We start from the raw sequence: 27964 nt of genomic DNA, 5'->3' as shown, positions 1-27964 counted from the left end.
AAGTGTGCTCTCCCTTTAATGGATAGATGAATATAGGCCTTTCTCTCTCTCTTTACCAAATTCTTATTCTCCTTAATAATGCTTAAAAGTCTAACTCTTGCTAAAGCTTATAATTTATTGGCGACCAACTCATTGGATATTTTAGACAGACTAGCTAGAATTTTAACTTTAACAGAGTACATATACCTGTAGCTCTACCCCTCAGCTCTTCCAGTATGATTTCTAGTTCACATTTGGCCACTTAATCCTCTCAATTATGCAGCTCCCAACAGTAAGCAAAGAGTTGGGGGAGAGGCCACACACACCCAACTTAAGGCCTGCATGTACCTCCTTCTTCCTTATTACCTCAGTTTTGCCATATTTGCCACTTAGCTTGAGTCCCATGATGGCTTTTCTTTCTAGACACCCTCTCATTGCTCCACCAAGCCTAGAAGTTCAAGATAGGAAAGTGCATGTTCCTACAGCCCCTCTTTATGCTTTCAATACTCTCCAGTTCATCTCCCAAGAAGGTCCATCTGCCCCCCAAAACAGCCATGGGAAAAGGAAGTTCAAAGGGCCTAAATGACTTGCTTAAGGTCACTCAGGTTGTAAACAAACTACAACCCAGATCTCCTGACTCAATTCCAGTCCAATGTTCTTTGTACTGTAACGATTGGAATGACGCCACCTGCTGGATACTTACTGTAGAAGAGTTCTGCCCATGAAGCGAAGATCTTTGAGGGCAAGACCAGGAGTCTTTTCTTTGGTGGGAGGAAGTGACGCGGACTAGTGGGAGGAGGGAAGGACAGAGACTGGCGCTCGCTCTGGGGCTCTTTCCTGAGGACGCTGGCGGAGAAGGGAGCTAGAAATGTGCTCTCCCTTTAATAGATAGAAATCTAGGCCTTTCTCTCTCTCTTTACCAAATTCTTATTCTCCTTAATAAATGCTTAAAAGTCTAACTCTTGCTGAAGCTTATAATTTATTGGCAACCACTCATTAGATATTTTAGACAGACTAGCTAGAATTTTAGCCGTTAACAGATGGCTGACCACAAAGAGGAAAGCTAACCTCAGTCTTCTTCTGATCTTCTGGTTGGGTAAGAAATTTCCCCTCCCTCTCCTTTAACTGCTAAGTACTGGTGTACTGGCTGTGTTTTCCTTTAAATTTTTTCAAATGGACCTTTTAAACTCCCTAATTATCCTATTTTTTATTTTAGTCTGTTTAACCAGACAAATGGGAGATAAGATCATGTTAATGCTTTGTTTTTGTGGATTTTCTATTTTTCTTTTTATTTTTGTTAAAGAGCCAGCAACTTATTCACACAAGGAAATATCTCTCCCTCTCCCAACCATGCTTTTCAGAGAAACCTGAAGAGATTCCCGCAGCTTTTCCCAGTTCTAACAGTAATTGTTGCTTTAATTTTGCATGCCTGGAGGCAATGACCCACCCTCTAGAAGCTTTTAATGCCCTAGCCACCTGGAGGCAAAGTGGGGGAAGAGGAATCCAGGCCTGAGTTCAAAATCAAGTCTGATTCAAATTGCTCTGGTCCCTCCCCTCCTCTCCAAACCCACCCTCTACTCCTCCTATGGCCAAGCCCATAGCTTCCCCTGCCTGGGAAGTCCAGAGATCTGATGCGCATGCTCAACTTTTTTCTACCTTGCATTTGCAGCTTCAGGCTCAGCCCTTCCCCGGCCTGGCTGTGCTTTTTGAGACAATCTTAGAAAACTCTTTAAATTCCAGATATGCTCGATTTGTTCATAATTTTGCTAACTGCTTTTGTCTTTAATAGTAATCTTATAAAGCATTTGTATGGTGAAAAGACTGACAGACAATATAGAGGGGTTAAAGAAGAAAAACTTAAGCTGAATAAGAATGACAATCATCACCACAGTTCAAGACTCCACTTCTTTTGCCTGGAAGGGTATATATTTTTCAGGAAACTGTAGAAGTAAACAGCAAGGTATTGATATGAGTATTGGGATTTTAGATATCGGAATCAAAAGTGTTCTGAATTCACTCAGAGTGATAGTATCAGTTCAGAGGTTACATAGGATTTCTATGCTATTACATATACATTTTGAAATTAATGGTATGGGTTTATTTTCATAGAGATTTTCAGGCTTTTGAGATTGTGTCTTATACTTAGTTTGAAAAACAAGGAGAATATTTGTAAAAGCTTTTTATAGTCATGTGATCAAGTTTATATTTTATAATACTCTTATTAATATTAAGTTCATATTCATTTAGATTTCCCTAGTTTGAATTTCATTGTCTTTTATTATTCCACGTGTATTTTCTTCTATTCATTCATCTATCTAATTTTGAAAGATGGTTTTAATTTCATAATACAATGTTAATTCTAGGAGTATTGTGCTCCCATATTCTGAGTTGTTTGTTTTTTGTTTTTCTCAACTGATTATTTGATCAAACTCTTTAAAATATTTCCCTGGCAAATTGGTTGCCATGGCAAGTGTAAATTGATTCTAGAAGTATTATTTTTGACAAGCATATTCCAAAAAAAAAAAAAAAAAGAGGGGAACATTTGTAAAAGTTTTCTTTTCTCAAAAAAAAAAAGTTTTCATTGAGATTGTGTTGTGCTTTAACTTGTATTTAAATATGTTCTGATTTTTCACAAAAGTAATTGTATACTAAGTAAAAAAGGGGTATTATTTGAAATTGTTGCATAATTATATATTGTGTTCTGAGTCAAGATGTATTCGCATTTTTTGCAATCATTAATTATCCTCAATTTTTAAATCCATATGAGACTTGGATTATGGGAACTTATCATTTAAGACATTAATTGCCTTTATTCTGAGTTATCAGATGCCAGTTGGCCAAGATGCCATCCAATCACAAGAGGAATACATGCAAGAGCAGACACTGAACTGTCACATGAGGAGAGACATGCATGAAGTCAAGGTATGGCCGAGGGAACGGCTTTTGACTAATGTTGAGGTTGGATTCTCTTGGTTTAATATTTTATTCTCTTTTTCCCCACAATATTGTACAGATGGCTGGAAGTATTCATCCCACCCATCTCACTTCTACACCTGGCTTCTATGCTCCCTCCTATATGCCTGATGCCATGGACATCTCAATCCCATGCATCTGATTAAGTCTGACTGTTAAGGGCTAAAATTCTAGCTAGTCTGTCTAAAATATCTAATGAGTGGTTGCCAATAAATTATAAGCTTTAGCAAGAGTTAGGCTTTTAAGCATTTATTAAGGAGAATAAGAATTTGGTAAAGAGAGAGAGAAAGGCCTAGATTCCTATCTATTAAAGGGAGAGCACATTTCTAGCTCCCTTCTCCGCCAGCGTCCTCAGGAAAGAGACCCAGAGTCAGCGCCAGTCTCTTCCTTCCTCCTCCCACTAGTCTGCGTCACTTCCTCCCCACCAAAGAAAAGACTCCTGGTCTTGCCCTCAAAGACCTTCGCTTCATGGGCAGAACTCTTCTACAGTAAGTATCCAGCAGGTGGCGTCATTCCAATCGTTACAGTCCCCCCTGTTGTTCCTCAAGAAACAAAATGTTTCCTTGACGGAACAGTAAAAAACAATATAATAACTATTGCTAACTAATAATATGTGAACAACAATATAGAAAAGGAAGAGAGGAAAGTTTTGTCCAGAGGGGTGATTTTTTTTTTTGTCCTCATGAACCGACGCTTTGACATTGGTCTTGCAAAGGGAGGGCCTCTGCAGAGAATACATGTTACAGATGGTGTATATTATAACAGAAAGAGAAAAAAAAAACAACAAAACAACAAATCACAACTTGTTCATTTAAAGTCTCTGAAAGTCTTTTCTCAGATGTCCTCTAGGTGTAGTTGTGGAATGGAAGTCTTTTCAGGGGTTGATGTGTGGATGCTGGTAATCAGCCAGGAAAATTTCCTACAAAATCGAGCTTAACACAACTTTAAAATAGCTTTGTCAATAATCAAATCAAACAATGAAAGTTCTCAAAAACATGTCTAAGGGAATTCATAATCTTAGTGTTACACATGAAACATATAATAAACAAAATTGAACCATTCTTTAAATTATATTATTATTATAGTCCCCCTTTATGGAGGGTAATTGAGAAGACAATTGCTGCGATATTAATTTTTAAAAATAATTTTTATCTTTGTTTCATCACGTTTTGCATCATCTGCCTAATTATCCTCATGCCATTATGAGAAATTAGAAAATCTAATATAATTGGTAACAGGTGTCAAGGCCAAATTCAACACTGTATTTATCATGACATCTGAGATAATTATGGGGGTTACCATAAAAGAACAGAGAAATGATGGGATATGAGCATTCCCACACTTGAGCAATATGTACTCTCCATGCAGTATGCCAGGCTTAAAATAGGTGGATGGAATATATGTCCATGCCACCGAACATATTGGAGGAACTGAGTCAGACTTAATCAGATGCATGGGATTGAGATGTCCATGGCATCAGGCATATAGGAGGGAGCATAGAAGCCAGGTGTAGGAGTGAGATGGGTGGAATGAATACTTCCAGCCATCTGTACAATATTGTGGGGAAAAATAAAATAAAATATTAAACCAAGAGAATCCAACCTCAACATTTGTCAAAAGCCGTTCCCTCGGCCATACCTTGACTTCATGCATGTCTCCCCTCATGTGACAGTTCAGTGTCTGCTCTTGCATGTATTCCTCTTGTGATTGGATGGCACCTTGGCCAACTGGCATCTGATAACTCAGAATAAAGGCAATTAATGTCTTAAATGATAAATTCCCATAATCCAAGTCTCATATGGATTTAAAAGTTGAGGATAATAAATGATTGCAAAAAATGTGAATACATCTTGACTCAGAACACAATATATAATTATGCAACAATTTCAAATAATACCCCCTTTTTTTACTTAGTATACAATTACTTTTGTGAAAAATCAGAACATATTTAAATACAAGTTAAAGCACAACACAATCTCAAAGAAAACTCTTACAAATATTCCCCTCTTTTTTTTTTTTTTGGAATATGCTTATCAAAAATAATACTTCTAGAATCAATTTACACTTGCCATGGCAAACAATTTGCCAGGGAAATGCTTTAAAGAGTTTGATCAAATAATCAGTTGAGAAAAAATAACAAAAACAAACAACCCAGAAAATGGGAGCACAATACTCCTAGAATTAACATTGTATTATGAAATCAAAACCATCTCTCAATTTTTTAAAATTAGATAAATGAATAGAAGAAAATACACATGGAACAATAAAAAACAGTGAAATTCAAACTAAGGAAATCTAAATGAGCATGAAATTAATATTAATAAGAGTATTATAAAATATAAACTTGATCACATGACTATAAAAAGCTTTTACAATATTCTCCTTGTTTTAGAAAACTAAGTATAAGACACAATCTCAAAAGCATTAAAATCTCTATGAAAATAAACCTATACCATTAATTCCAAAATGTATATGTAATAGCATAGAAATCCTATGTAACCTCTGAACTGACATTAATAATCTGAGTGAATTCAGAACACTCTTGATTCCGATATCTAAAATCCCCAATACTCATATCAATACCTTGCTGCTTACTTCTACATTTCTGTAAAATATATACCCTTCCATGGCAAAAGAAGCAGAGTCTTGAACTATGTTGATGGTTGTCATTCTTATTCAGCTTAAGTTTTTCTTCTTTAACCCCTCTATATTGTCTGTCAGTCTTTTCACCATACAAATGCTTTATAAGATTACTAATTAAAGACAAAGCAGGTTAGCAAAATTATGAACAAATCGAGCATATCTGGAATTTAAAGGGTTTTCTAAGGTTGTCTCAAAAGCACAGCCAGGCTAGAAAAAGTTGAGCATGCGCACCAGATCTCTGGACTTCCAGGCAGGGGAAGCTATGGGCTTGGCCATAGGAGGAGTAGAGGGTGGGGTCTGGAGAGGAGGGGAGGGACCAGAGCAATTTGAATCAAACTTGATTTTGAACTCAGGCCTGGATTCCTCTTCCCCCACTTGGCTCCAGGTGCTAGGGATTAAAAGCTTCCAGAGGGTGGGTCATTGCCTCCAGGCATGCAAAATTAAAGCAACAATTACTGTTAGAACTGGGAAAAGCTGCGGGAATCCCTTCAGGTTTCTCTGAAAAAGCATGGTTGGGAGAGGGAGAGATATTTCCTTGTGTGAATAAGTTGCTGGCTCTTTTAACAAAAATAAAAAGAAAAATAGAAAATCCACAAAAACAAAGCATTAACATGATCTTATGCCCCATTTGTCTGGTTAAACAGACTAAAATAAAAAATAGGGTAATTAAGGATTTTAAAAGGTCCATTTGAAAAAATTTGAAGGAAAACACAGCCAGTACACCAGTACTTAGCAGTTAAAGGGAGAGGGAGGGGAATTTCTACCCAACCAGAAGATCAGAAGAAGACTGAGGGTTAGCTTTCCTCTTCGTGGTCAGCCATCTGTTAACGGCTAAAATTCTAGCTAGTCTGTCTAAAATATCTAATGAGTGGTCGCCAATAAATTATAAGCTTTAGCAAGAGTTAGGCTTTTAAGCATTTATTAAGGAGAATAAGAATTTGGTAAAGAGAGAGAGAAAGGCCTAGATTCCTATCTATTAAAGGGAGAGCACATTTCTAGCTCCCTTCTCCGCCAGCGTCCTCAGGAAAGAGACCCAGAGTCAGCGCCAGTCTCTTCCTTCCTCCTCCCACTAGTCTGCGTCACTTCCTCCCCGCCAAAGAAAAGACTCCTGGTCTTGCCCTCAAAGATCTTCGCTTCATGGGCAGAACTCTTCTACAGTAAGTATCCAGCAGGTGGCGTCATTCCAATCGTTACATGACTCAGTTTCCTCCAATATGTTCGGTGGCATGGACATATATTCCATCCACCTATTTTAAGCCTGGCATACTGCATGGAGAGTACATATTGCTCAAGTGTGGGAATGCTCAAATCCCATCATTTCTCTGTTCTTTTATGGTAACCCCCATAATTATCTCAGGTGTCATGATAAATAACAGTGTTGAATTTGGCCTTGACACCTGTTACCAATTATATTAGATTTTTAAAATTTCTCATAATGGCATGAGGATGATTAGGCAGATGATGCAAAAAGTGATGAAACAAAGATAAAAATTATTTTAATAATTAATATCGCAACAATTGTCTTCTCAATTGCCCTCCATAAGGGGAACTATATTAATTTTAAAGAATGTTTCAATTTTTTATTTATTATATGTTTCATGTGTAACAACTAAGATTCTGAATTCCTTTAGACATGTTTTTGAGAACTTTCATTGTTTGATTTGATTATTGACAAAGCTATTTTAAAATTGTGTTAAGCTCAATTTTGTAGGAAGTTTTCCTGGCTGATTACCAGCATCCACACCTCAACCCCTGAAAAGACTTCCATTCCACGACTACACCTAGAGGACATCTAAGAAAAGACTTTCAGAGACTTTAAATGAACAGTTTTGATTTGTTGTTTTTGTTTTTGTTTTCTCTTTCTGTTATAATATACACCATCTGTAATATGTATTCTCTGCAGAGGCCCTCCCTTTGCAAGACTAATGTCAAAGCGTCGGTTCATGAGGACAAAAAAAAATCACCCCTCTGGACAAAACTTTCCTCTCTTCCTTTTCTATATTGTTGTTCACATATTATTAGTTAGCAATAGTTATTATATTGTTTTTACTGTTCCGTCAAGGAAACATTTTGTTTCTTGAGGAACAACAGGGGGGACTGTAACGATTGGAATGACGCCACCTGCTGGATACTTACTGTAGAAGAGTTCTGCCCATGAAGCGAAGGTCTTTGAGGGCAAGACCAGGAGTCTTTTCTTTGGCGGGAGGAAGTGACGCGGACTAGTGGGAGGAGGAAGGAAGAGACTGGCGCTCGCTCTGGGGCTCTTTCCTGAGGACGCTGGCAGAGAAGGGAGCTAGAAATGTGCTCTCCCTTTAATAGATAGAAATCTAGGCCTTTCTCTCTCTCTTTACCAAATTCTTATTCTCCTTAATAAATGCTTAAAAGTCTAACTCTTGCTGAAGCTTATAATTTATTGGCAACCACTCATTAGATATTTTAGACAGACTAGCTAGAATTTTAGCCGTTAACAGTACTATGTCACACTGCTACCTACATCAATCATGTGTAACTTGTGTACTGAGTTAACCTTGCTACATGAATTGCCTATTTCCACCAAAAGTAGTAAGTGATTAGGATCTTCACATATATACCTCAAATATAAAAGTCGTAAGAAGCTAAAAAAAAGATAGGGCGGGGGCAGCTAGGTGGAGCAGTGGATAAAGCACTGGCCCTGAATTCAGGAGTACCTGAGTTCAAATCCAGCCTTGGACACTTGACACTTACTAGCTGTGTGACCCTGGGCAAGTCACTTAACCCTCATTGCCCTGCAAAAAAAAAAAAAAGACAGGGCAAGTCTGGCAGCATAACCAAAGACTTTATAACTTGTCCTTCATTGTTTGTCCTTCATTCTCAAAGAGGACCATGACATCAGGTTCTTGTCGTGACTTGCACTGAACTGGATTTTAGTGAGGCAAGGCTGTACAAGGTCACCAACCTCACTCTCTCCTCCAGAGCCATCTGGGTCCAGTGGCAAGATATATATCAGGATGACTGGAGCTAGACCCAGATGTTTAAGGCAACTGGGGTTAAGTGACTTGCCCAGAATCACACAGCTAGTAAGTATCAGAAGTGGGATTTGAACTCAGGTCCTCCCAACTTCAGGGCCAGTGAATCTGTGCCATCTAGCTACCCCATAACTTGTGATATGTACAAACACAAGAAATGCCCTAATGACTTTCATTTTTAAATTAACATATTCTGAATTCATAGGAATAGTTAATTTTCAAATCTCTCCTTGCTCATTACAACTACAACACAAACTTCAAAATCACATTTTGCTTGCTATCCAAATTGCTAGACATTCACAGCTTATCCCAATAAATTTTCAGCCTTCCAAATAAAGTAGGCCTCAATGAAATGATTTTTCAATTTATTCCATAGTCAAACAAGGGAGAGGGGAGTGTTTTGAGGTGATAGGTTATACTACAGTATTATATAGTGACCACCTTGGCAACCATGAAATAACTTCCCTCTAAATAGTTTCCAAAGACCAATGAGAAGTTTCCATTTACTATCAACAAGTAAAAGCTAAAATTACAATTCTCTATAATATCAGTCACAAGTATTTTACTAGAATAAGCTGAAACTACACATGTCCTGATAGGTAAAAGCTGCAGCATATATTTTTTAAAACTCAATGAAATATCATGGCTAAATATTTCTTTGAAAAAACTTAATTGGGGGGCAGCTAGGTGGCGCAGTGGATAAAGCACCGGCCCTGGATTCAGGAGGACCTTAGTTCAAATCTGGCCTCAGACACTTGACACTTACTAGCTGTGTGACCCTGGGTACTTAATTAATGCTAACTGAATGGACCATGATTTCTCCGAATGTCTTAAGATGTTACAAAAGAGAAGACAATTTCTATACTGATTAGCTATTTTCTTTTTTTAATAAATCCTCACTTGTAAGCTTTAGTTACTTGTTCATTTGTAAAAGCCTTGCAGAAAAATGCTTACCTTGAACATGAGATAAAATAAAATATTGTGGTAAGACAATGGTAAAGATTGTTTTTAACCTCCTAATAATAATAATCTTTATAATACTTTATAGTTTTTTCCAATGTGTCATTTTAATAAAGATTTTTTCTAGGAGTAGTATCTAGTCAGGTAGGAGAAGGAGTAGGACCTAGACTAGTTGACCTTAAGATTCTATGGCTCAGGGGCAGCTAGAGGTGCAGTGGATAGAGCACCAGCACTGGAGTCAGGAGTACCTGAGTTCAAATCCGGCCTCAGACCCTTGACACTTACTAGCTGTGTGAGCCTGGGCAAGTCACTTAAACCCAATTGCCTCACTAAAAAAAAAAAAAAAAAGATCCTATGGCTCAGCTGGTACTAGAACTATGAAAGGAAGACCATTTCATTCTTATTTTGTCTCATGTCCTATCTTTTCTCAACTTCTTCCTGCTTTTATAGGATCTGTTAACTCTCTTGGTTTCACCAACCATTTTTCCTATCCTACTACCCACACCTCCCTGACCCCAACCCAGAATACAACATATAAATATAGTTATAGGAGAAACAAACACCTGAACAAGAAAAATTCAGTTAAATCCATCAACTACTATAAGGGAATAGATATAATAAATATTTTCTACAGAAATCTATTCTACATAATTTTAATGTGATAGTAATTAACAAATAAGGAAAAAACTTTAACTATAATCCACTGAATGACTGATCAAAAGAACATTATTTAAAATGTTACATTAAATTTGTATTTTTTCTTGGAGCTGAATGAGTTTAGTTGTATGCAATGACTCACTCAGAAGTCAAAAGTTCTACTCAAGCGAAACAACAATGCTGAAAATTTAAAACATCTAGACCATGAGCCTACTTATGTCCTGTTCTTGTACATGTGAAATTGCTTAATTGATTCATTAATTCTCTTTTTAAAGAGATAAAGCATACTTCTCCATACAATAGAAAATAAGGAACTATGTCCATTATTTTTCATGAACAACAATGTTAAGACCAGAAAGTAAAGCAAGTCAGCTGAAATTATCTAAGCATTTTCTATAAAACAGCTCTCTAAAATCAATAAGTCTTGCTGTGACCAATTGATTGTTTAACCACATGATCAAACATCTAATCTGTGATATACAGATGATTGAGAGTTTTTAGAAGACATTCTTTAATGTAAAAAAAAAATTCATTAATTTTTAACCTTTGGGTTTCAAACCACATCACAAGATGAAATATACGCCCCATAGTCTCTTATACTATAGATCTAGTTCTATAAAAAGCCAGCTGAAAAAAAAATTTAATACGCAGAGATATCTTAGAAAGTCATAATAAATTCTAAAGTATTGTAACTACAATATTTTTCTATTTTTGAAAAACAGTCCACCTGAAACACATTTCATCTTTTAGGCATACTATATTCTCAAAAACATTCAGAAGAAACTTCTCAATGAACTAAAAACATAATTAGTCATAATTTGACAGTATTTTAGATGCAAAGAAAGGAACTGTAAATCAGAACATCCTATCCTTAAGGGGGGAGTTGATGATTTAAAATTGCCCATAATCTTTAATACAACACTGTTTGGGCTATGAGCAAATAAATATGGCTATTTTCAAACTACTGGGAAATACTGTATTAATGAATTGCATTAACTGCTACAGTCACTGCCCTAAAAAAAAAAGAACAAACAAAAACAAAACAAAAAAAACTAAACACACTAAGAAATTTCCCACAATTTTCTGTTATCATCAAAATAAGGCTTTATAATATTATCTTTTCTCACTCCTATTGCAATATTTTCAACCCAGGTTACCAGCAGAAAACCCAGACATTTAATTAATAGTCTATAATGTTATCTGTAGATTTTGCTTTTTACAATTTATCAGAAAAAAAATTTACTCATCTATTATTCTCTTGCAAAGTTCAAGACTATTGACTTTTTAAAATATTGTCTTCTTAAGTAGATTTCCATCCTGTACCCACATAATTAGTACTTCAAAAGGAATTTTGGGATATGTTGAAAAGTTAATTAAAAGTAGTGTAAGCATATGTGTCAGTCAAACATGACCTCTGCTCTAAAGTGCATTTAAATGCATGTCACCTTGACATGTAACACACAAATGTAAAAATTTTGGTCAATATAAATCAAATGTACACTAATTTATTCAGCAGGTTCCCAGGATCTGAATCAACATTAGAAATATAACAGTACTTGTTATTCTGTTATGACAAAAGGAAGCATATTTAAATGATAACAAGTACTCATGGGTGTCATTTGGAAGTTAAATTGTTCCCCAAGGATATCCTCAGTAAGCTTCTACATTTAAAGGTCATTTAACACCAATTATGAACAACTGTTGCATTTATTAGCACAGGCTCAATAGTCCTGTAAGCTACAGTCATCAGTTTTAAACTGGACAATAGAGTCTAATGTCCACAGGAATTAAACAAGGGACTTTTTCTATAAACTTTTGTTCTCTGTGATATTATTTAATTACTAAGGATAATAGAAAAACATACTTTGTAAAATGGATGTATAAACTTTACTCAAATGTATGTATTGAGGGAAAATATTCTTAAAATTCAATAGGGAAGAACATCTCATTTCAACAATTTGATTAGCAAAGATAGAAAAGTAGTTCTTTTCCTCAACTTTCAATATGGAAACCCAAGAAAAATAAATTTTGCACCATGATAGAAAGTAACTAAAACAAGCAAAGATAAGACAGTAAGACAGTAAGAGGTTTTTTTTTTTTTAATCAATAATAACTAGAGAATTTAAATACTTACAGCTTACTGAGTTTCCCCTCACTCCCAACACACTCTACTCCATACCAAAGACAAGGCAAGCAATCACATAGGTTTGTGTGCTTCTAAGTCCAGCAGGGGCACCCTCCAAGGCAACATCCCACAAAGGCAGCAAATATTAATTCTGCCCAGCTACATGAAAGAAAGTGAATGAAACTGGGGCAGGGAAAGAAGGAAAGAAACAAAAGCATAGGTATTACAAAGTAATTTCGAAAGGGAAAGAATTTCCATCGAAGGGAGAAGAAATTGGAAATCCAGGTGGGGTCACTCCTTGCCCCACCCACATTAACCTTTGAACAGAGACACAGGCCAGGCTACCACAACTTATAGAAGAAGGGAATCACCTGCAAAGTAGTGAAGGTAGAGTGCCCAAGGATGAGAAACCAGAAGTTCTAAGACCCAAAATATCAAGGAAGAAAGCCTTAGTAAAAATTTAGCTCACAAGCTGATAAACTAGCCAGGAGAACCATAAATATAAAGGAAGAATGAATGAAATCCAAAGAAATGCCCAAAAAATAATTTATTATACTCTTAAGGCAAATGAACCAAAGGTTTCACACTAAAAAGAGATTTTTGCAGATTTCCTGGAGTACCACAGAGCAAAAGCAAGAAACTCTAGAAAAGTTCCAAAGATAAATAAAACTTCTAAAATAAGATATTAGTAATGAAATTTAGTTTGGAAATCAGAGCTCTTAATAACAACAAAGCAATACATAACCTACATGACACAATGGAACATCTTTCCAAAGAAGTAAAGGATTCTTAACCAGGGGTCTATAAACTTCTTTTAAAAGAAATTCTGATAATTCTATCTCAATACAATTGGTTTCTTTGCAATCCTTTGTATTTGGGGCATTTAAAATTATTATTCGGAGCAGGGTTTGTAGGCTTCACCAGACTGCTAAAGGGGCCACTGACATAAAAAGGTTAAAAATTCCTAAAGAAAGCTCAGAGAGAGAATAACAGATTTGGAAGACAAAAATACAAAAGAGGAAGAAAATTTGTCAGAAGAAAAGCAAAAGACTCTAAAAAAACACTTTTAAAAATATACATGAATTCTATATGAGCAAAAACAAATGACTTGAGGGATGGGATGCAAAGAAACAACTTAAGAATTACAAATTTCTGGGAGAAGCTAGGTGGTGCAATGGATAAAGCACTGGCCTTGAATTCAGGAGGACCTGAGTTCAAATCCACCTCAGACACTTGACACTAGCTGTGTGACCCTGAGGAAGTCACTTAACCTTCATTGCCCCTCAAAAAAAAAAAAAAAGAATTGTGAATTTCCCAGAAGAATATTTTAAGTTAAAAGAACCACACACACAAGTTTAATACCCATACTACAGATAATAATGAGAAAAAAATATAAGAACTTTTTAATATTAACAACAAAATATTAGTCAATCCAATCCACAAAACACCACCAAAGAAAAGGTCCAAGCTCAAAAACTCAAGGGCATATAAGGAAAGAAATAAACACTGGGCTAAGAGCTTTACAAATATTAACTCCCTTGAGCCTTAAAACAACCATAGGAGGCAGACAGGTTAAGTAACTTGACCAGGATCACAGACCTTCCTGACTCTAGGTCAAGAACCTATCTACTACGTCACCCCAGATGTTCCTATATATAATTAATCATTCCTACAACAAACAAAATATTTTCTAAGCAGCCAAGAGAAAAATTTTCAAATATGAAAGAATGTGGATGCAAATAATTAAGGACAGTCATGATAAATATTCCAAAAAGTAAAGGGGCTGAAGATGAAATTCTAAAATAAAATAACCCTACAAAGAGGGGCAGCTAGATGGCGCTAGATGGATAAAGCAATGGCCCCTGGATTCAGGAGGACCTGAGTTCAAATCCAGACTCAGACACTTGGACACTTAACTAGCTGTGTGACCCTGGGCAAGTCACTTAACCCTCACTGCCCTGCAAAAACAACAACAACAACAACAAAATAACCTACAAAGCTAGTTTGATCATCAATGAAAACAGATAAGACTTTAAAAAAAAAAAGAATGAGAGAATGTTTGATTTACACTAACAAAAGAAACAGAAGAAAAATAAATAAGTACAATTTTGAGGAAAAGACTAAGTAAATAAATGTTCTCATGTTTATGGGAATACAAATAAGTGCTTTGTTTTGTTTTTTAAGAAACTGAACTGAAGGTATTGGTAGGCTACATGTACTCTGGTCAGAGCACTAGGATGTGATGCTATTATGAGTCCTAGAACACAGTTCCTTTCACTAAAAAGAAAATATACCTGGACGCTGGATGCAAAGTGAAATGTACTGTATAAAATATAACAGCCAATATTGTAAGATGATCTGCTGTGATTGACTTAGTTATTTTCAGCAATACAATGACCCAAGACAACTATGACGGACTTATGAAAAATGCAATCCATCTACAGAGAAAGAACTGATGTATCTGAATACAAATTGAAGCATAATTTTTTGTTAGTTCCTTTTTCTAAATTTTTTTTTGTCTGTTTTATTTTATGATCTAATGAGAAAATGTTTTGCATGACTACACATGTATAACTTATACTAAATTGCTGGAATTCTTAAGGAGGAAGAGGTGGGAGGGAGAGAAAAGAGAATGTGGAGCACAAAGTTTTAAAAATCGATGTTAAAATTTGTTTTTACATGTAATTTGGGAAAATAAAATTCTAAATGAAAAAACATAAAATAAAATAACGTGCCTGACCTGGAGTTGGGAAGACCTGAGTTCCAGTGCAACCTCAAACACTTACTAGCTGTGTGAACCTGGCCAAGGCACTTAAAAAAAAAAAAGTAGTTCTTCCTTACTATGCCCAAAGGGCTATAGAACTGTGCATACCCTTTAATCCAGCAATTACCACTGCTAAGTTTTTATATCCAAAGACATCCCCAAAAAGAGAAAAAGACCTATATGGACAAAAATATGTTTTAGCAGCTCTTTTTGTTCCTGGAAATCAAATTGCTGAACTGCCCATCAATTGGGGGAATGGCTAAACAAGCTATGGTATATTGATAGTGATAGAATATTATTTATGCTATAAGAAATGACAAGCAGGATGATTTCAGAAAGGCCTAGAAAGACTTGAATGAACTGATGTAGTGAAATGAGCAGAACCAAGAGAAAGTACCAACCTGCCAGCACCAATTTCCTAAATGCTAAACCAGTCAACCAAAACTGAAAAATCAATATGGCAGCTACCAAGAGAATTTAGTACCAAAAAAAGCTGACAGGTGGAGTATACTAGTTATAGTTAGTGCACAGCTATTATACATTAACCATTTTCCATTAGCAGCTCTGTTTGGTTCCCACTCCAGGAAACAACACATCATGCCTCCCCAGGATAAGCTTATCACTTGAAATGTCATCATTTTCTCAACTCCTTCAGTTGCCTCTACCCTACTGTAACTGGAGGGCTAGAGGGTGGAGCCCTCCAAAAAGCGCTTCTAGAGGAATAGGAACTTTGGAAGTAACTCCTGTTTTCCTGCAGTTCAGCTTCCTTGTGGTGTTGTTCTTCCCCCATTAGACAAGTGTTTCGAACAGCAAGAAATAAAGAAGGAATTTTCATATATTTCTACAAAGAAGACACAGGCAGAATGGTGTAATATCTTTGATGGCAGAGATGCATGTGTGACTCCTGAGTTTATAGAAAACTGCCCTTAAAGAACATAACGAAGACTGGGCACTTTACTCACTTATGAGTATCATAATTTGAGCCCAGATCTGTTCCTCTGCTTTTAAGAACACCAACTATTCCCTCTCCAAAAACTAAGACTATTAGTTGACGACCTAAAATTATAGTAGACAATGAGAACACTAAGAAAGAAGCCAGGGGTAGAGGAAAGAGGATAAGGCCTAATACCTACTCATACAATCTAGATCAACAGTGTCATGGCATCCAAACCTAGAGAGGAGACAAGACAAGTCAAGTCAAAAAGCATTTATTAAGTGCTTATTGGTGTGTGAACAAAACAAGGCTCCTACAATCAGGGACAAAAAACAGTCCCTTCCTGACCTCAAGGAGTTCAAATTCTAATGGTTGCAACACTATGCAAATAGCAAATACATACCAAAATAATGCAGAGTGAAATTGGAGGTAATCTCATGAGGGAAGGCACCTGCCAGTGGAGGGAACCAAGAAAGTCCTCCTGCAGGAATAGTAGGATAGCTTTCTTGAAGGGAAACAGGAAACCAGGTGGTGAAGGCAAAAAGAGAGCACATCTTCAGACATGGAGACAGGACTAGTTCAAAGACAGGAAGAAAGGAGATGGAGTATTCCGTGGTAAATCACAACAAGGTACACGTGTAATAATGGGCCAAACAAGACCCACCAACCCATGTTAGTGGTTGGTATGATGAATGACACTAAAGCATAGAATCCGACGCTAAAAATATGAGTGAACTGAAAAATGGGGGGAGGGGCAGCTAGGTAGTGCAATAGATAGAGCACTGGGCTTGGAATCAGGAAAATTCATCATCATGAGTTCAAATCCAGACTCAAACACTTAATAGCTGTGTGACCCTGAACAAGTCACTTAACCCCTGTTGGCCTCAGTTTCCATCTGTAAATGAAGGAAATGCCAAACTACTCCCGTATCTTTGCCAAGAAAAACCATAAATGAGGTCATGAAGAACCAGACACAACAATGTGAACAACAAAACATCCTCTACATAATTACCCACCATAGTTACCAGTCAGACATGACCTAAAAACAAAAACAGAAAAAACAACAAACACAACAGGAAAAGTAGAATAATTTAACAGAAAACCTAAGAAGACAACCAGAAAAGATAGTAACTCTAGAACAACTACAAGTTACCTATAAGAGTGGGCAGAAGCAAAGGAAATAAAGAGTATCAAATAAAGAAAATGAGATATCCAATGAGACTTGGAGGAAGAAAAATATTGAAAGGCGAAAAAATAGATTAAGAACCTAAAACAGAACATAGTAAAATCAAGCTAAATGAATCTATAAGATACAAAAGAAATATTAGGACAAAAGTCAGAATATAGTAATAATAGAAGAAAATACAAGATAACTGCTAGCTGAAAACAATTAACCTAGAAAACAGAACGAGGAGAAATAATTTAAGAATCAACAGACTCCCTGAAAACCAAGATAAATTAAAAATAAAAAACCTGGAATGGTTATGTCAAAAGTAATCATAGAAGAAAACTGCCTACATGTATCAGAACCAAAAGTCAAAGGAAAAATATGAATAAGGAAAAAAGAAAAAAAAATGGTCAGCTTCTGAAAGAAAGATCCAAATCCAAAAAGATCCAAAGATCCAAAAGAAAGACTCCCAGGAATGCCAAAATCAAAAAAACTGCCTGATCACTTTGTTTCAGGGAAATAGGTGGTGGAGGTCCTTGGGTAGTCCTCTTTAAAGTACCACCTAACACCTATCAGATTGGCTAAAATGACAAAAAAGGAAAATAATAAATGTTGGAGAAGCTGTGGGAAAATTGGAACACTAATCCATTGTTGGTGGAGCTGTGAACTGATCCAGCCATTCTGGAGAGCAATTTGGAATTATGCCCAAAGGGCAATAAAGCTGTCCATACCCTTTGACCCAGCAATACCACTTTTGGGTCTTTTCCCAAAGAAATCATGGAAAGGGGAAAGGGACCCACATGTACAAAAATATTTATAGCTGCTCTTTTACATGGTGGCAAGGAATTGGTAAGTTGAGGGGGTGCCCATCAATTGGGGAATGGCTGGACAAGTGTTGGTATATGAATACATGGAATACTATTGTGCTGTAAGAAATGATGAGCAGAGGAGTCTAGAGAAACCTGAGGGTCCTGAGTGAGATGATGATGAGTGAGATGAGCAGAACCAGAAGAACATTGTACACAGTATCATCAACATTGAGTGTTGATCTACTGTGATGGACTATATTCTTCTCACCAAAGCAATGGCACAGAAGAGTTCCAGGGCACTCGTGATAGAAGAGGACTCTCCAAATCCAAGAAAAAAAAAAAAAAAGAACTGCAGAGTATAGATGCTGAATGAACCATACCTATTTCTTTTGTTTTTGATGCTGTTGTTTTTTTTCTATTTTGAGGTTTTCATCCTTGCTCTGATTTTTTCTCTTATAACATGACTAATGCAGAAATAGGATTAATGTTATTATGTATATATATATATATATATATATATATATATATATATATATATATATATATATATAAAACCTATATCAGATTACCTGCTGTCTAGGGGAGGGGGGAGGGAGGGAGAAAAATCTGAAATTGTAAAGTTTGTATAAACAAAAGTTGAGAACTATCTTTACATGTAATGGGAAAAAAAATATTATAAAGAATTACACCTCTCACACACAATCCAATTAGAATAAAATCATCTTTTATTTGTGTGCTTAGAGAAAATGACCAAGAGGGAAGTCAAAGGCTTGAGGGAAGGAGATGGCTTAGAGTTCTGAGACATATTCCTCCTTGTCCAGAAGGGAGGGCAAAGCTTTAATAAAGGACGGGTTGGGGGTGGGGGGACATTTGGGGTGACTACCAGACAATGGAATGTTCCCTTTGGGGATAGAGTGGGGTGGGGAAAGATTCCTGAGAGGGAGAATTTTCTTTTGGAATGATAGTCCTGACCTCTGTAGTTATCTCTGTCTCCTAGCTCAGATGGTAGCCATGCCCAACTGACTTTCCTGCTATAGGAATTCAATCTCCCCTAACTTCTCAGGAAGTGTCCCTCCTGATATATAGTTGACGAGTTTAAACTTTAATAGTCCCACCCCCATGTCAACTTCCTAGAAAAAAAGGCCCAAATGAAAAAACCAAGGAATGCCATATCCAAAATCCAGAAGCTTCTAAAGCAAAGGAAATACACTGCAAGCAGTCAGAAGGAAAGAGTTCAAATAGCAAGAAACATTCAGGACTTGACAGCAATCACTATTTAAACATTTTTTTTAAAAGGACAAAGTCTAAGAATGCAGTATTCCAAAAGGCAAAAATAAAGGCTTACAACCAAGAATAACTTATCCTGAAAAACTGAATATAATCTATAATCTTATTTCATGGTCTACCAATGGCTAATTGCATTCTAAACCCAGAGACTGAGTCACTTTACTGTCTTAGGATAAGGGTCTGCTCCAAAAAGAAGAATCATGTTGAAAATAAAGATTTGCACCAAATTATGATGAGGAGCAAAATACAGGATGTCCCAAAAAGTCTTAAGTGTGGTTTTAAGCTTTGATAGCTAAACTAAATAATATACTTCAGCTGAACTCCAAAAAAGGGGGGGGAGGGTATTTCAGAAATCATGATCTCAGCAATAGTAAAAAACAGAAATTGTTAAAAGAGGAACCTATATTTAGGTTATAAAGGCATTGTAGACAAGAAAATATATCATACTTAAAATATTTATGCACCAAATGGCATAATTGAATTACACAGGAGAAATAAGCCAACTGTACATATAATTATTATACTCCTTCTCTAAGATCCAGGAAAAAAAATGTAACACACGAAAGAAATTAGGGATATGAATTAGAGCTTAGATAGTTAGATATGATAGATTTCTAGCAATTACTGGATGGGAATAGAAAGTAGTATACATATTGTTAGCTGTGTGCTGCACCTTTACAAAAAGACCGTGTACTAAGGTTATAAAATCTCATAAAAATGCAAAAAAAAAAAAAATACAACTATTAAGGACCTCCTTTACTGAGTATATACAAGAAAAATTATAACCATTAAATAATGAGACTTTACAAGAAAGGATTCAAAGTAGAGACTAATGGAATTTAATACTAGAGAATCAGAGGCTCAAAGGACAAATCATAGAAAGAACATGATAATTTCATCAAAGAAAATGACAACAATAAGTCAACATATCAAACTTGGGTGATATAAGCAGGTCTTAAGGAACAATTTACACAACTTAATATATTCCTCAATGAAAAAGAAAAGGTCTATGATAATAGTCAAAGGATATGAATAAGCTAAGAAGAAATACAAACTTCCTTCTTCAAAGAAGACATACTATCAATAGCCATGAAAAAATACTAAAAACAACTAATTAGAGAAATGCAAACTAAAGCAATTCTGAGTTCCTACTCCACAGATCAGATTAGCAAAAATGAAAAAAATTGGAAAGGACAAAGGTTGGAGAAGAAAATAGGTCTATAAATGCAGTGTTGGGGCAGCTAGGTGGTGCAGTGGGATAAAGCACCAGCCCTGGATTCAGGAGGACCTGAGTTCAAATCTGGCCTCAGATACTTTACACTTACTAGCTGTGTGACCCTGGGCAAGTCACTTAACCCCAACTGCCTCACCAAAAAAAAAAAAAATGCAGGTTAGTAAAACTGTGAAGTGGTCCAGCCATAATGTAAAGTTATATGTTACTGTGCCTTAAAAGTTACTAAACTTTTGATCTAGTGATGCCACTAAGTAGGCTTACACCCCAAAGTTATTAAAGAAAGCAAAAAAGGATGTAATATTTATGACAAGACGTTGTGTGATAGTAAAGAACCAGAAACTAAGGATGTGGTCATCAATTGAGGAATGCCTAAACAAATAATAAAATAGGAGTACAACATGGCATAAGAAATGAACTAGGAAGAACCCTATGAACTGACGCATTGTGAAGAGAACCAAAAGAACAATTTATACAATTAACAACAACATTGTAAAGACAAACAACTTTGAAAGACTTAAGAGTTCTGGTCAATGCAATGACCAAACACAATTTCAGAGGACTGGTAATATAGCATGCTATCCACCTTCTGACAGAGGTGATAGACTCAAGGTACAGAAAAAGACATATATTTTTGTACATGGCTAAAGTGGCAATCTGTTTTGCTTAACTATGCACAATTGTTCAAAGTTTTTGTTTTTACTTTTTTCAAGGGGAGAAGTAGGAAGAAGTAAGAGAGAAAATAATAATAATTAATTTTTAAAAAGAAAAGAAAATTTTTAAAACAGAGAAAGAACAGGTAATGAATTAGACACACAAGTTTGTGGGGGGGGGGGGGTTTAAGGTAGAAAGGTAACAAATCTAAAATTCCAAATAAACACCAAAAAAGAAATTTAGAAAATCAGGGAAAAGATAAAATTACAGCAAAATGACCATTATAAATATAAAGAGCTTTTTTTTTTTTTTAAAAAGCCCTTACAAAATATGTATCAGCAAACCTGATTTTTAAAGAGAAGAAACTGAGTGAAGAGGGTATAAAGGAAAGTATTACAAAATATTTTGCCCAATTATGTATCAACAAAGTTGATAAATGAAATGCAAGAGCATTTCCAAAAATACAAAATACCAAGAAATAGAGAAATTAAACAACTCAATTTTAGGGGGGAAAAAACTGAACATGCCATAAACTCCCAAAGAATAAAACATCAAAGACTAGAAGGATTACTGGTAATTCTATTAAAGATTCAAAGAAAAACTACTTTCAATATGAGACAAAACTGTTCCCAAAAATAGAAATTGAAGAGATCTTAGCAAATACCTTTGGTCTTGATCCCTAAGAGAAAACAGAGAAGGAAATGACAGACTTCAAATTCGAAAGACCAAACTGATAGACCAATATACTTAATGAATTCAATGTGAAAATACTAACTAAAATATGAGCAAAGAGGCTATTTCCTTCAAGGCTTAGCTTAAACTTCTAGATCACGTCACCAATAAGAACTAGACACTTTCTCCAATCTTCACAATCTCTGAAACCAACAAAATTCATTTGGAGAAATAAAGTATCTAAAAATATCAAGAGAAATAACTAAAAAACTAGGGAAGAACAGTATTTCTAGACCTCAAACTATAATGTAAAGTAGCAGTTATCAAAACAATTTGCCATTGGTTTAAAAACTGAGAAATTGGGGCGGCTAGGTGGCGCAGTGGATAGAGCAATGGCCCTGGATTCAGGAGGACCTGAGTTCAAATCTGGCCTCAGACACTTAACACTTACTAGCTGTGTGACCCTGGGCGAGTCACTTAACCCCAATTGCCTCACCAAAACAAACAAACAAAAAACAACAAACTGCTAAATTGATCAATGGAAAAGACTAAACAAGGAAGAATTAGAAACAGTGGAACTCAATAATCTAATGTTAGATAATCTGGAAAAAAATTAACTACTTAGGAAAAAACTGCCTACTTGATTAAAAACTGCTAGCAAACCCGGAAAGCAGTCTGGCACAAGTTAGCCTTAGACCAACACCTTAAGTCATATTACATGATATATTTTTAAAGGATAAATGACCTTAATATTAAAGGTCATATTGTAAAAGAGAGAAACAGATGATATACCTTTCACAGCTATAGGCAGGGAATGAATTCTTATCCCAACAAGGGATAGAGGCACTTACTAAAGATAAAATAAATTAAATAGAATAAAACAGATGAAAATAAATAGATTGGTTACATGAAACTTTCTGAAAAGTTTCTATGCACACAAAATCATGCACCTAATTTAAAAAGGGAAACAGTCCAATGGGGGAAAAATCTTTGCATCAATTTTTCTGATAAGGATTTGTTATCCCAGATATATAAACAATAACAGATAAAAGATTTTAAAAAATCTATTCCTCAAATAGATAAGTGATCAAAGGATATGAACAGTTTAAAAGAATTGCAAACCATAATAACCATATGAAAGAATACTCCAAATTACTAAAAGGAAAATGAAATAACCCTGAGGTTTTTACCACATTCCTGGAAAACTGGTAAAGAAAAAAATATATATATATATGATAGTCAATGATGGAAGGGTTTGTAGGAAGATAAGCACACTAGTACATTGTTAATAGAGTTGTGAATCAGTACAATCATTCTGGAAAGTTATTTGGAACTAGCAAATAAAACAACAAAAATTTCCATATCCTTTGACCCAAAAATTTCACTACTATGCTTATGCCCCAACGAGGACCATTAATAAAAGCCCTTATCAATCAATTAATAAATAAACATGTATTAAGCCGCCTACTTTGTGGCAGGCACTGTGCTACCCAATAATGATACAAAAGAGGCAAAAAACAGTTCCTTCCCTTAAGGAGCTTATAAACCTAATGGGAGAGATAACATGCAAACAAATATACACAAAGCAAGCAACATACAGGATAAATGGAAAATAATTAAAAGAGGGAAGGCACTGGGATTAAGAGGGGTTGGGGAAGGCTTTCTGCAGAACGTGATTTACAGAAAACCAGAGAGGTCAATAGTTGGAGCAAAAGAGGGAAAGCATTCCTGGCATGGGAAACAGCCAGAAAAAATGCCTGGAGCTGAGATGGAGTGGTTTGTTCACAGCCAGCAAGCCCAGTGTCACAGGGTCAGGGAGTAAGGTATAAAAAGACTGGAAAGGAAGATGGGGGCTAGATTATGAAAGACTTCAAATTCAAAAGAGTACTTTGTATTTGATCCTGGACACAGCAGGAAACTCCTGGAGTTTATTGAATAGGCAAGTGACATGATCAAACCTAAGAGGAAAATTACTTTAGTGCATGAATGGAGGAGAAATTAGAGTGAGTTGAGGTAGGCAGACTCACCAGCAGGCTATTGCAATAATCTAAGTATTAGTGATGAGGGCCTGAACTAGAATGGTAGCAAAGAATTGGAAATAAAGTATATGCCCAGAGATGGGTAATGGCTAAACAAATTGTGCTTTAAGAAATAACCAAAGAGAGCAGCTAAGTGGTGCAGTGGATAAAGCACCAGCTCTGGATTCAGGAGAACCCGAGTTCAAATACAGCCTCAGACACTTGACACTTAGCTGTGTGACCCTGGGCAAGTCACTTAACCCTTATTGCCCTGCCCCCCCCAAAAAAAGAAAGAAAGAAATAACAAATATGATGAATACAAAAAAGCAAAGAAAGATGAAATAAGCAGAGCCATATATACGACTACTTCAATGTAAACAGAAAGAACCACCCAAAAAAATCAAAATTAAGTATTGCAAAATTACAAAGAATAATGACGGCTCCCTATAAGAAGACACTCCCTCCTCCACTCCCAGGGTCCAGCAATGTGGTTCACTTACATAAATTTTCAGACTTTTGCAATATATTGATCAGTTTTGCTGATTTTTTTCTTTCTATTCTCTTAAAAAATTTCTTTTAGGGAATGGCTTTCTGGAAAGGATACTAGGAAATATTCTGATAACTTAAAAAAAGATCAAGAAAAAGGTATTTTTTCAAAAGACAGCTCAAATCTCACCACTTACCAGTGGTCACCATTTCCCTTCCCTCCACCCAGTCCCTGGCCTTTAAAAGTACCTTCAATTTACTCTATAAGTATCTTTTATATACATAGTTATTGGCATGTTGTCTCCTCATTAGAATGTTAGCTCGTTGAGAACAGAGACATTACTTTCTTTGAATCCCTCCTACTTAGCACAGTGCCTGCCACTGTGATTAATAAAGTGATTAATACTAGTTTGTTCCCTAACTGGTCCTCTTGCTTCTCATCTCCCCTCATCCAAAACTTCTGCATAACATCACCAGATTTTTTTTTTTAACTTAGAAGGTTCCATGATCTCATTGGTGTTGGTATCTCTTTTACCAGTGTATACAACAACCCCTGAATACTTTCTTGTAGCATTTCTTGTCTTTTCCTTAAAAGAAAGATTTAAACAATGCACTAAAGGTCTTTTTCTCTTTTAATATTTATAGTCTAGCAGTCTTCATTGTTGCTACCACATTATCCCTCATTCTTTTTTTTTTCTTTTTCTTTTTTTTTTGCAGGGCAATGAGGGTTAAGTGACTTGCCCAGGGTCACACAGCTAGTAAGTGTCAAGTGTCTGAGTGAGGCCGGACCTGAACTCAGGTCCTCCTGAATCCAGGGCTGGTGCTCTATCCATTGTACCACCTAGCTGCCCCTATCCCTCATTCTTGATACATGATCCAGCAAATTAGAGATTGATACTGGACTTCCCTCTACCAATGTACATTTATTGTTTCCCCACAACTTGTAGTCTCAAAGTTGCCTAGAGAGAGAACTGGGAGGTTGTGACTTGCCCAGGGTCACATGGCTAATATGCGTCAGAAGTGGTACTTGAACCCAAGTCTTCCTGGCTTCGAAGCCAGGTCTCTTTCCAGTATGACATGATGAATGCCTCTCTAACTAGACCAGTTCTACTTACCTAGAATGTATCAACCTTGCTTAAAATTTCACACTGTTAAGCTGGTCCTTGACCACCCTTTCTTTCAAAGTTCATTTGCACTTGTATCATTTACTTACGACTCAACAAGCACCTACAATGTACTAATCACAGTGCTGTCTTTGAAATACAAAGACAAAAATTAAAGCCTCTGCTCTCAAGCTTATAACAGAAGAGAACTGTAAATAAAGGGATAGATCTGGAGTTAGAAGGGAACTCAGAGCTCAGATAGTCTAACTCCCTCAATTTATATGGGAAATTGACATCCAGAGAGGCTATTTTCCAGAAGGTGACACTGGCGGTAAATGACAGATGTGGGATTTGAACACCAAGTCCTCTAATTCCAAAACTTTTAAAGGAAAGCACAAGAAGCTGAGAGTATCAGGGTCCCTTCAAGGATCTCCCCTTTACAATACTGGAAACTAAAGAACCCTTGGCCTTGCTCCTGGACCTACAGCTAAACTTTTCTCCACGTTACCTTCCCCAATTACAAATGTAAACCTTTGGAGAACAAAGACTGTCTCCATTTTCTGTATGTAATATTTTCTATGACTACATATAAGTACTTAATGTTCTTCTATTCCATTTCACATAGCAGATGGCTAAGTCTAGAAGGGATTCTAAGAGGCAGAGATGTGCATTCCAAGCACAGAAGAGTCAATGTGAGCACAGAGATGGGAGAAGGGAGTGTCATGTGTGAGGAAAAATAAAAAGTCCAGTTTGGCTACAGAGCTGATTGTGTACTAGCTGTGATATTTTCTGAACCAATGCTTAAATCTTTTATTGTTAACCTTTTACAATGTGTTTTCCCCTACTAGATAAATCATAAAGCCCTCAAAAGCCAGAAACATCAGCAGAATGGTACAGTGGAAAGAGCCCTGATCTGGATTCAGAAGACCTGGATCCAAAATCTAGCTCCTGAGATATAAACTTTATTACCTGTATTATGTAAAACAAGTTACTTTGCCTTGGAGGGATTTGGTTTCCTAACCTAAAAAATAAGAGGGCTAAATCATCTATTCACTAGATGATATCAGAGGTCCCTTCTAGCAGTAAGCTATGATTCTGTCCCTTATAAGCTTTTACCTTCCTGTCAAAGAATAGGCATTCAATTTGACTTAAACAACAAAGTACTCAGGGAGAAAGGGATGTTAAAAATTATTTGAAACTTTAAACTTTGTGTTAAGCTTCAGCTAATAAGCGACCAGCAATCTCTGCTTTTTAAATAATGTCCATCTTGATGCAAGCCACAGCTTTTTGCAAACTTCTTAGAAACCACTTTTACTATATATAAAAGACAGTAACTTTAAAAGCAGAGTGGCAATCTTCTAACACTAAAAGTAGATGGTGAAAAAGCTGTGTTCCCAAACGCTAAAGAGACTCAACTTCCAGAAATTTGTTATTTCAAGAGACATCCATGCACCCTTTTTTATTTGGAGCAGTGGAGGAAAAAAGGTTAAAGACTACAGATTCGGGGGGGTGCGCAACTCCCAGACCCCCCACAAGCCTGTTTTATTCTGTTTTGTTTTGTTTGCGGTGTTTGGGGCGGGGGTGGAATGGGGGGGTGGAATGGGGGGGGGGTGACAGCAGGCTTAACCGAGCCACCCCGGAGAAGGAACACGGGAAGCAAAGGTGTGGAAATTAAAGAAGCCGGACCCCCCCACCCCACAAGATGGGGAGCAGAGGATCTGTTTCGCAGCTGTGCACAGCACACAGTGCTCGGGACTCCCAGATCAGGACCCAGGCCAGGGAGCCGAACGAGAGCTCCCGGGGTGACCCAAGCAAAATCGGCTGGAGTTGCCAGAGAGCCCAAGGTAGGGTTGGGGGTGGGGGATGGGGATGGGGGGGGCAGGAGCGCTAGAGGGGGAGGGGCTCTGGAGGGGGGAGGGGAGGCCGTGGTTTCCAGGACAACGCGCCTCCAAGCTCGCGGGACCCCGCCCTTTCTCCCCGCAGGGAGAGGAGCTGGGGTGGGAAGCCCGTCCCGCGGGGAGCCGGGTTGAGGAATGAGGGGACTTCCCCCTCAAGATTACTCTTACTTTTCCCCTCCCCAACAACCGGTCGGCTCCCTCCTGACCCTGACTCGCGCCCTACCGTGTAGCCTCTCTCCAGCTCGCTCTCTTCATAACGAAAAGATGGAATGTAGACCTCCATGGCCTGGCCGAGCTGGGCCAGGCGGCTGAGGGCTAACCCCCCTCCTCTTCCTCCTACCTCCGCCCCACCATCGTAGGCTCCGCCCCACTGGGGGTGGGAGGAGGAGGAGGCAGGCGGAGGCTTCATTCAGAACGAGGCGCGGGAGGGGAAGGGCTGAGGGCGGGGCCGTCTCGCCTCCTCCCACTACCCTTGGGGCCCCGCCCTCAGCCGCCTGAGCCCGGGGGTCAAACTGCAATCCCGTCATGTGAGGACGCGACGCCTCCACGTGACCCGGGAATGCCCAGGCAGGGAGGTCGAGGAGGCCTGAACTCCCGG

General features: G+C 37.1%; 1 protein-coding gene across 1 annotated transcript in view; it reads right to left on the bottom strand.

The window, feature by feature from the left end:
• The window catches only part of SNX24 (sorting nexin 24), a 264545-nt gene extending 236799 nt beyond the window's left edge, over positions 1–27746 (bottom strand). Inside the window, exon 1 of the mRNA XM_043979692.1 lies at positions 27590–27746. Within this exon, the coding sequence (XP_043835627.1) occupies positions 27590–27649 (60 nt within the window). The 5' untranslated portion in view covers positions 27650–27746. The remainder of the gene's footprint in view (positions 1–27589) is intronic.
• Positions 27747–27964: the final 218 nt, after the last annotated feature.

This window comes from Dromiciops gliroides, chromosome 1 (assembly GCF_019393635.1).
Source record: "Dromiciops gliroides isolate mDroGli1 chromosome 1, mDroGli1.pri, whole genome shotgun sequence".
Taxonomy (NCBI): Eukaryota; Metazoa; Chordata; class Mammalia; order Microbiotheria; family Microbiotheriidae; genus Dromiciops; species Dromiciops gliroides.
This window is presented reverse-complemented; position numbering and strand designations above follow the sequence as displayed.